Source organism: Trichogramma pretiosum, unplaced genomic scaffold, assembly GCF_000599845.2.
Source record: "Trichogramma pretiosum strain Unisexual culture from Peru unplaced genomic scaffold, Tpre_2.0 scaffold17, whole genome shotgun sequence".
In the NCBI taxonomy this organism is placed as follows: Eukaryota; Metazoa; Arthropoda; class Insecta; order Hymenoptera; family Trichogrammatidae; genus Trichogramma; species Trichogramma pretiosum.
This window is the reverse complement of record NW_019641225.1, coordinates 1839663-1850088: the sequence shown is the minus strand read 5'-3', so window position 1 is coordinate 1850088 and position 10426 is coordinate 1839663. Positions and strand designations below refer to the sequence as shown.

At 42.4% G+C, this 10426-nt stretch overlaps 2 protein-coding genes across 2 annotated transcripts; both read right to left on the bottom strand.

Annotated features, from left to right (window-relative positions):
• Positions 1-4146: 4146 nt before the first annotated feature.
• LOC106649182 (myrosinase 1-like) lies at positions 4147-7926 on the bottom strand. The gene is made up of 4 exons (XM_014366468.2): positions 7537-7926; positions 5631-6479; positions 4820-5061; positions 4147-4736 (listed from the first exon to the last, which is right to left on the bottom strand). Exons 1-4 carry the CDS (start codon positions 7831-7833, stop codon positions 4583-4585), a joined length of 1542 nt encoding a protein of 513 aa, XP_014221954.1. The 5' UTR covers positions 7834-7926; the 3' UTR covers positions 4147-4582.
• Positions 7927-9314: 1388 nt separating this feature from the next.
• On the bottom strand, positions 9315-9983 carry LOC111693484 (probable chitinase 10). The gene is made up of 2 exons (XM_023458161.1): positions 9977-9983; positions 9315-9901 (listed from the first exon to the last, which is right to left on the bottom strand). Exons 1-2 carry the CDS (start codon positions 9981-9983, stop codon positions 9315-9317), a joined length of 594 nt encoding a protein of 197 aa, XP_023313929.1.
• Positions 9984-10426: the final 443 nt, after the last annotated feature.

Here is a 10426-nt window from a genome sequence, read left to right as displayed (position 1 = left end):
GGGCTAAAAGACACATCCGCGACGACGACGACGCCACCGCCGCCGAGAGATCGCGGCGCACAATTTTTAGCCCGAACGCGAGAGAGCGAGAGCAAGGAAAACAGAGAAAGAGAGAGAGAGAGAAAAAGCGACGTGTTATATAAGGGTGCAAACGAGACTCTGCTGTGAGCAGAGAGCAGAGAGCCAAGAGAGAGAGAAAAAAAAGGAATAGTAGTTTGAGATGAGATGCGAGTAGCGAAAAGTGCTGCAAACGCCTAAAAGCAGTTGAGAGAGAGAGAGAGAGAGAAAAGCCTCGCTCGCTCTCTTTTCGCGCGCGATATATCCGCTTTCACCGAGCTCTATCTTCCTTCTTCTTCTTATTCTCCTCCTCCTCCTCTTTTTTTTTCATTTTGAGGGTGAAAGATGTCTCAAGCGCCCAAAGGGGAAACGTGTCTGCAATCAGGGTTAGACGTTGGTGTACGAGAAAAAAAAAGAAGAAGAACGAGAAGGAGAGAGAGAGAAAAGTAGCCGGAGCTTTAACACGCGCGTGAAAAAGTTAATGCCATGGACGAGAGCTACAAAGTAGGATATATACAGTATACACATGCGTTGCGGGTGCAGGCGACATATGGTTGATCAATTTCACTCGTTAACTTCGCTATACGATTCGCGCTTGTTTTCGATCTAGCATATCTCGTCATAATTAAAACCGTATTAATAAACGGCGAGATACGAATAAAAATAAAAGAGATAACGACAACTAGAATAACGCGAAATATGCACGCGGTTAGTTGGTGTTAGCTACTGCACGGGCATTAACGAAGTGTGAATATAAAAGCTCTGCTATACTACCGTACCGCAAAGCTCGCGGAGAGAGGAAAAAAAGTCATAATAACGATAAAAATAAATAAAAGGTGGCAAAAAAAACAGCAACAAAAATTGCATAAAAGTTCGCGCGTGCTTTGTTTGCGGCTCTCTCTCGCGTTTACATCGACGAATGTTTTATCTGCCTCACCGTACGGTATAGCAGCTCACGCGTTTATATTCAGGCATTGTTGCACTCCACACGGCGGCGGTGACACAAAAATTTATTGCTAATTATTCGCTCGTTGGTTTTTTTTCTTCTTTTTTTTTTGCTACCGCGAAGTGTGAATTGTGTCGGCAAACGAACGTATGTTTTTCTTTCTTTTTTTATTTTTTTTATTTTTTCGCGCGTGGACCAAAAAATTATACCGCTGCCGTGCACTCGGTTATTATATCGTGTGCGCACTGTATCTCTCTCTATCTCGCTCGACTGCTACTGCTGCTATTACAACACGACGCTTGACTCAATAATAACGCGATAAGCTCTAACCCCATCAGAGCAAATACAATATCGCGTCGAGTGGAGACGCGTATGTATACATAATCTCGACGGCAGTTATTATTGCCTCGAGAGAGAGAGGGAGGCAGAAGCACGATCATAACACTCCCTTTTCGGGATGTGCGACAGTCAGTTATATACGTTGGAAATTGGCCACGACGACGACGATAAAATGCCCGAGGAGCGATTCCGTCTCCTGCTGCGTCGGTACTATAGTTGTAGTATAGCAGATAGTTACGGTGTATATATAGAGATCAGCAGCGGCAGCCCACAGGCTCCAATGATGTAACCGATACGTATCGGTGTTATGTATAGTGTCTGTATATATGTACACCCGACGACGACACCTTTTGTGTAATTCGATCCGATCTCTCGCTCGATGACTGACGTAAGATTTACACTTCGAGGCTATAAAGGATGATCAACCGTATATATATAGGTTCTGTGATTGCCTTTCCTCGATTTAATCACTGCTAGATCAGAGAAGATTATATGGCGTTTTGTGGGTTGAATAGAGGAAAAAAAAATTAATGACGAATACGATACCTGCCCTATAGTAACGATAATAATAATCACAGCCATTGTGTAGAGCCACACGCGCTGCTGCTGCTGTTCATTGGCAGCCACCATCCCCCGGCGTATTATCCACTTTAGCCCGCGCAGACTGCGAGCGAGAGAGATTCACTATCATTTTCACCCTCTCGTTTCGCGTCGCGTTTATTTTGCGTTACAGCAGCGGCAGCAGCGCGAGAGAGAAATTCGCGTCCACGCACGCACGCACGAATCAATGGCGCTTATTTTCGAGCTTCGGCACTTTTGTAGCGAGAGATCCATTCAAACGTGCATATACGTATCGATTTTGGGACGAGCTTTCGCCGCGACGCGAAAATCCGCGCGCCGAATAATTGCCGCCGAGCCGATCGATTAGCTATAATGCCTCGGAGCGCGTCAATATTGCGAGACATAATTAAGGATGTACAAACGCGTTAGCGACGATGATACACAACGTGTACAGGGATATATTATTGTATAAATATCTATGTATATTATACGGAGTATTACAATGGCGTCTCATAATTGGCTTAGGCCAGATGTATATAATAGGTGGCGACGTTATCGCTTCGTCCGCGTTAAGCTGGATCGTTGTCGTTTTGTGCGAATCGATGGTTTGAGCTCAGGTAGGAACTTTAGACTATAGAAGTAACCCATTAAGTGCACTTTCAATGATTTAAAAATATCAATTCAATCATTTCCAAAAAATTTAATTCAATTTTAACCATTCTAATTCAACTATTTTAATGCTTAAAGCCTACGCCGCTAGATGGCAAATCCCCCTGTCTATAAAATCTGCAAGAAGTAAAGAGAAAATAAGTGTACAAGTCATAAGTATAAGTCAGTGTATAAGTCAGTAATTTCCATGGTCTTTTCATCAGCAAAAGGAAGTGATTTATAACACAATATTTATATTTAGTATTATTAAAAAAGTGATGTGATTGCTATTTCAGGGCTTCGGCAAAAATTTTTACGCATAATAAAATTTTCACACGGGTCAATTCAACACAGGTCGGTCCCCTTAAAAAATCTATTTATCTTATCATTGGGTACTTAATCATAGAATCATAGATTAAATCTATTGTCTCTGAATCATTATCAATTATTCTAAAAACTCGAAGCAGATTTTGAAAGTGAATATTGTTCTCGACAATTGATGTGCCCTAGTCAAATTCATCTCCGAGTACAAAATATTATCGATAATGTTATCAAAATCAAATTCAAAAATTTAATTTAGTGGGCCTATCGCATTTCAAATGAAAAAAATTAACAATATCTATTGAGAGTATTTATAAGACATTTTTCGTGAATTCCATATTGTATAAAATTGTTATTACACGAAAAAAATGTGAAGCATTGAAAAAAAGAACATTAAAATTTTCGTTAGTATATGTGTTCAGTTCTAATAGTTCTTTTATGTCCAATTAACTTCTTCATTAACCGAAAAGTAGCCATAAAAAGTTGGACATTAATACTAGTCAACTGTTTATTTATCGATTAACGAATTAATTTTTTGTTTCACGAATAAACAGGATATGTAACGTTAGCATTATACAGTTCGCCATCGCAGTCGAGCGTAAATTAAAAAGTATATTATACACAAATTATATCATCTCAGCTCGTTGCGCGTCCCCGCACTGATTTTTTTTCTTCCTACACGCCCCTTTTTTTTACGCGTGATCCGATCCTCTCTGTCTCTCGCTTTTTTTGTCTCTGAGGGTAGAACGAGAGTAAGAGAGACAGGAAAAGCGCTAGGCGTCTCTTATCGACCGTGTGGCTTGCGATATGCTTTTTCTGTTTTCATTCTCTGTGCTCGAGGCCTTTTTATTACATAACTGAAGGATCCCCAGTCTGCCTGTGCGCTTATATGTACGTACGCCAATTCGGTACCCATCGCGTTGTTTAAAACCTTTATTTATTGACTATTTTTTGTCTATACGACAAATATATCCCCTGAAAATCTGGGCCAATAAAGACAGTGTTTTGTTATCTGGTAAAACCTGCCGAAGTAAGATCGTATAATTATCATGACCTCATGAGTTATCTAAAAATCATGTTTCGACTTGTACACTCATGATTACTTTGCCACTTGCAGATTTACAGATAGTTGCCCTCGCTATCTAGTGGTGGAGACTCAAAGTAATATTATCGTGTTTAAAGTATTTGGCAACTAATAAACATTTTTTAAAACAATCAAAGTGTCATTTTCAGCACATTTAAGATGCGTTTATTTTTTTTAACATAATTCTTAACACAAAAATAAACAAAAATATTAAAGTATTGTCAACGTATTTTTAAATATTTTAAATGATCCTTTATCGGCATTAGACCATTACTAATATTGACCATTTTATTCAGGCCATACGTTACTCGTATAAGCTACCTAAATATTCATTATCTTTTATTTTTTATCAATATCTAAAATTCGATATAATTTCAATCAAAAATTTTCGATTAAAATGAGTTTGAAAATGCTGTGAATGTTTAATATTTTTTCATGTTACGATATTTAGAGACATGTACTGTCTATGGACATAAATGAGGAGGGATAAAAGGGAATAACTTTGGAGGAACTTGGGTGGAAGACGACAGGCTTTGGCAGCAGTGTCGATCGTTCATTTTTTTTCTAATACATAGGCGAGTATGAATAATCTTGACTAGTATGTTCGTATGAGCGAATAAACGATTTCAAAGCTTGAGCTCGTCGAATTTCGGTAGCAGAGAGATCGGCTGCAACAATTGCCGAGACTGCAGCACCGTCTTCAGCCAAGCCATGGAATTTTTCGGCGTTCGCTTGCGATTCTCGTCGTTGAAGTCCACCTGCACCAGTCCGAAATGTTCTCTATAAATAAGAAACAAAAAGGACGTTGTCGTTGCGTTTTTTTTTTTCAAGTCATCGCAGTCACGAAGTAAAATAACACTCACGTATAGCCGGAGTTCCACTCGAAGCTGTCCAGAAAGCTCCAGATCGTGAAGGCCCTGACGTCGCACTTGTCGCGCTTCTTCGCGAGCAGCACCTGCTGCATGTACGAGTGCAGATACTTGACGCGCAGATTATCGTCGAGGCCGTTGCCGTCCGACGTGCCGCACTCCATTATGTACACCGGTGGATTGCCGTACTTCTTCCTGATGCTGTTCAGCACGTCCCTTATGCCTTCGGGAACGATCTGCCGGCGGGAGACGAGAGGATATGTTTTAAATTAAAAAAAAAGTGTAAATAAAATATTATTTGAATCATAACAAGCATAAATATCGTGCGAATAGATTAGCGTGACTCTGACGGTCTAGAATATACTAAATCTTACACTGGCAGCGCTATGAAAATGCCAAAAAGTATTCGATGCAAAAAAACAGACTTAACGGCAGTACGACCGAGAATCTACTCTCGAATACTCTCGACTAGAAACTTATACAATTATTTTTACAAGTCCACTTACAGATTTATAGATTTAAAGGTACTCGCCATCTAGTGGCGAAAATTTAAAGTTAGTTGTATTATCGCACTCAAACTGGTTGAAAACTAATCTTTATTTTTGAACCTATCAAATTGTCATTTTCGAGTCATTTGAAATGAGCTCAATATTTGTGACTCAATTGTAACATACAAAAAATGAATTAACGATAAAACTGTACGATACTACTGATAAATGATACTACTTAAATGGTCATCTTTCGGTCATTAGGCCGTTGAAAATTATATCTACCAGCGTGCACAAAAAGCAAAAAAAAATCTCACCTTGAGCCAGGAGCTCTCCGTTCCAGGCCACTTCGGATCGTAGGACTTGAGCAGATCCGCGTCCTGGGTCATCATCTGCACGTCGACGGCGTCCACCCTCAGGCCCGGCGGCAGCTCCTCCACCAGCATCGCCGAGTAATGATTCAGACCGAAGTAGTCGCTCGAGCCCTTGATGATCTCTATCCACTCGGGGCTGAACTCGGGCAGTCTCGAGCTGTTTCTACCCTCCCTCCGGCTCTTCTCCGCTATGGTCTTCTTCATCACCTCGGGATAATCACCCTCGGGGCCGAAGATCGGCTGCGACGTCCAGCCGCACTCGAACTCGAAGGCCCGCTCGGCGAGCTCCGCCTGCTGCGGATACTTGGCGTAGTACTGAAAGCACACGTTGACGATGCCCACACGGCCGCGCTGCCTCGCGCGGAAGTCCCGGTCGTAGATGCGATAGGCCAGCGCGTGACCCTTGAGCTGATTGTGCACGCACTGGTACTCGCCGAGGCCGGGCTGGCGTCGACCGGGCGCGTAGGCGCCCGTGCCGTAGCCGAAGTAGCAGTTGACGTAGGGCTCGTTGATGGTGGTGAAGGTGCGCACCCGCGGGCCGAACTCCTCGTACACGAAGCGCGCGTACTCGGCGAAGACGCGGGCCATCGACTCGTTGAGCCAGCCGCCGAGCTCGTCCTCGAGCACCTGCGGATGGTCCCAGTGGTAGATGGTGACGTAGGGCGTCACGTTGCGCCGCTCGAGCTCGTCCAGGATGCCGTGATAGAAGCGGACGGCGGCTCGATTGACGTTGTCGGGCCGGCCGGTGGGCAGGAGACGAGACCAGCTCAGGGAGAATCTGTAGTGATCGAACTACGTGCGTACGACACACGAGAAAGCGAATGAATTCATTGACGTTATGCGACTCGAGGGGATCGACCTTTGTTAAAAGCTTGAATTCAGCTTTAGTTAAAAGTCGCTATATAAATCGAAATAGTGACAATTTTTTGCGATAAATAAAATAGGCTCATTCTACACCTGATTCACCAAAAAAAAACGTCTACCTAAGCTTTAAAATACCAATTACATTACTTATTTCATAATAATAACTATTATGTTGGAAATCACTTGATGCACGATCTTGAAAGAAGTTTTTCATCAATATTGATCCATCGGATGTAAATCTTTAGTAAAGTACCCTCGCATCTACTTGAGCGGAGCAGAATTTGGAAAAATTGTGTAAAATTTTATATACACGTCAAAACAACAATTTCTAAGAAAATCAATATAATTTTAACACTAAATGTTATATTTGAGCTCTTGGAAAAAAAGCAACTTTTTTCAAATTCAGCTCCACTCAAGTGGATGCGGGTACTTTTCTTCAGTTTTTCACACCCCATAGATCAATGTTAATGAAAAATTTTTTTCAAGGTCGCATGACTAGTGATTTCCAGCACAATAGTTATAATTATGAAACAAGTAATGTAATTGGTATTTTAGAGCCTGGGTAGGAATTTTTTTTGGTCAATCAGGTGTAGAATGAACATATTTTACTATAACAAACAGAAAATTTACACTATTTTTATAGCTATTTTTGAATTTAAGCTTTTAACACAGGTCGGTTCCCTTAATATAGTCATTATATCATTCATAAGTGTCATTCATAAATTCTTACAAAGATACATTGAGTCGAAAAGAGGATATTCAAGAAAATTTTAAATCTAACTTAGTATCAAGCGGGTTTTTGTTTGATGTGATTTTATCGTTGTGTGTTTTTGTGTTGAAGTATCGACGGATACTTTTGATAAGAGCAGCTATTGCACACGCTTATAAAGGTAGACAGACGTAATTCGACTAGATAAGTCTGAGGACTGTTTTGTCGATTGGGTTGTCCAATATGGGGTCTAAGAAGCATATTCTCTAAACTCACGCCATGCTCGCCCAACAGCTCGATGTCCTCCTTGTACTTGTGATAGTGGTCGCAGCCCTTGTCGACGTTCGAGCCGTCGCGTATCCGGTCCGCCCTCGTGTGCGTGAAATTGTCCCAGATGCTCTGGCCCTTGCCGTCGGCCGTCCAGCCGCCCTCGACCTGGTGGGCCGAGGTCGAGGTGCCGATGGAAAAATCGGCGGGTATGCGTCTCACGTCGACGCGGCCCTGACCTTTGCCGATCATCGCCAGCAGCAGCAGAATCAGCGCGACAAACGACGACGACGACGACGAGCTCATATTGTTTTCAAGTGATATTATATTTTAAAGTATATATAAGTATTATAAGTAAACGAGGGTCCGACGAGCTCGCGCGCGGACACCGATCGTGACTACTGCCTAGCGCTCAATGAGAGAGACGAGCGAAAATCGTGTGACTATAACGTACGAAACAAAAGACTTTATTCGTGTGTGTGTGTGTATGTGTATGTATGTGTGAATAGAGAGAGAGAGAGAGCAACAGCAGCGCCGGTGGCCACCGGCTTATTAACCAATTTAAGGTAATCTATTTTCAGCTAATATTCCATTCCGCGAGGGAACGATAGAGAAACGTGAGCGCGACAATGAATCCGTGAGCCGTCATTATATGTTGCGTATACATGCGAAAGATGAGTTTTGCCGCGCTCTTGACCGATGCTTTTGACACTCGCAGTACGCGCGAGGTATTTTTATCGACTTTTCGAGTGCAGAGGAAAAAAAATGAAGAATAAGTAAGCGATACGATCTCTCAAGGTTTTTTCGTTTATACACCGAGATCGGTATGTAGCCACGCAGTTTATTGAGTTCGATCTTTATAATTTATAAACAAACGATACAATCTTAGATGCCAAACAATGCAAATTTATTACATTTCTTTTTTTAAAACATATAATCTATTTCGATGTATCTCATTTCCATTCCCCGAGGCACGCGTATAACGAAGAGTGATCGAGCTTTCGGTTTCGAGCGCGCGTCATACGCGGTATCATAAATATAATTGCTCGGACTCGTGCACGCGTGAAAATTCATACAGTAGCATTAAAGTGCATACTCTTTTTCAGCTATTTTTAAAACGAGAGAATCAGAAACGAACTGCGCGCGGCGACAAATTGCGTCTATTTTCGCGACATCGACACTTATAACATATTGTCCGCGAGAGAGAGAGAGAGAGAGATCTCCGCATAAACGATTCGAGCGCACGTACGATACACATACACACAGACACACGCGCATCATACGGCGGACATGCAAAGTTCGCACTCGTGCATAATACTTTGACGCAATGCATTTGTGTAAAATATTTTGCACTCGGATTGGTGTTACAGACGTGTACTTGAAAAAGGAGAAAAAGAACAACGTAAGTGCGATACATTTTTTTTCTAATTAACATCTCTGGTAGAAATGCCGAACAGTTTTTGGCTGTATAAACTTTTTTTTTAAGAGTTAATTTCAATGGTGATACACCCATTCACTTAGTAGTTTCTATTATTATGTTTTGACTTATATTATTACTTTAACTTTTCCACTTGCAGATTTACAGGTATGAAGGTACTCGCTATCTGCCAGTGAAGACTTGAAGTTGGTTTAAGTACTCAAAGTGGTGGTTGAAACAATTATAGTCATTTTTTACATTTACGCCATCATTCACGTTGAAAATGTTTGCCAGGGCTTTATTACATTACGTATCAACTTCATCCAATCGCGCGTAAAACGTACAAAACATCTCTTCCTCTCTCTCTCTCTCAAAGACGTCTCTGCAGAGGCCTCGACGTTGGTGCCGTCGAATCGACCACTTGGCACTTGGCCTTGTGCACCCAGTCGCAGGTGGCCTTCCTCCCATTGAAGTGCAGGCCCAGCGGGCACAGCTGCAGATGCGGAATGCCGTAGCTGCAGTGAAAGAAGCTCCGGCAGTCGCGCGGATTCGCCAGCAGGACGTTCTCCTCGGGGCTCGTCTGCTCGGGACACTCGACTTGCGGATCGTCTTCCGTCGCGACGGTTGTAGTCGTCGTCGTCGTCGTCGTCGTCGTCGTCGTCGTTGGCCGAGCTGTCGATAATGACGACGACGATCGCGACGACAGCAATTGACAATTGGCCTTTTCCGGACTGGAGCAGGTCAGTGTCGCCGCGTCGAAGGCCTGGCCGGGCCGGCACGACTGCAGCACGTCCTGGCCGTTGGCGAGACACTTGAAGTAGGTCGAGCAGTTGCGAGGATTCGGCAGCAGGACGTTGTTCCTGCCGTTGCCCAGTAATTTGCACGGGCCTTTTTGCGATCGCGCCTCGGTAATGAGGACGATCGCGAAGACGACGATCAAGAGCAGCGACTTTAATTCTGCAATTACAATATATGATTTTGTTAACGAACGAATATCGAGAGGAAATAAAAAAATGATCGAATTATATATACTTTGCATCGTGGATTCGTCTCGCGATGAATTTAAAACTGAATTAAAGTCGAATCGATAACGTATTTCTTTTATATAGTCGCTCTTCTCGTTTATTTTGTCCAAGGAGCTGGGGGGAAAAGAAGCCTAGACACGAAAGATCGGAGATAACGACGAGAAGTGCACGAGACAAAACGTTATTCAACATAATTAGCTCGAGATAGAAATCGACACAAGCCGAGAGACGCCTAGACACATACTCGAGTCCTTGACCAACATCCATAACGCAATTTATTCGAATCGCGCAAACTCTCCTAATATAACAATGAATAAATATATCAATTTTATTTACTTTATATCGTGCGTTATCTTTTGCGATCGTTACGCAAATAGTCGGTCGTAGATATATTTTTCGATACAGCTAGTAGCCTCTTCGCCGATTTATAATTGGCTTCTTTAGCCATAGTAGTACT

Excerpts from the sequence above, each read along its gene's own strand:
- LOC106649182 (XM_014366468.2), bottom strand. The coding sequence starts at position 7,833 with ATGAGCTCGTCGTCGTCGTCGTCGTTTGTCGCGCTGATTCTGCTGCTG. Across the intron at positions 5,062-5,630 it reads CGGAGAGCTCCTGGCTCAAG|ATCGTTCCCGAAGGCATAAG; the intron begins GTGAGATTTTTT and ends TCCCGCCGGCAG. Across the intron at positions 4,737-4,819 it reads GAGTGGAACTCCGGCTATAC|AGAACATTTCGGACTGGTGC; the intron begins GTGAGTGTTATT and ends TCTTATTTATAG.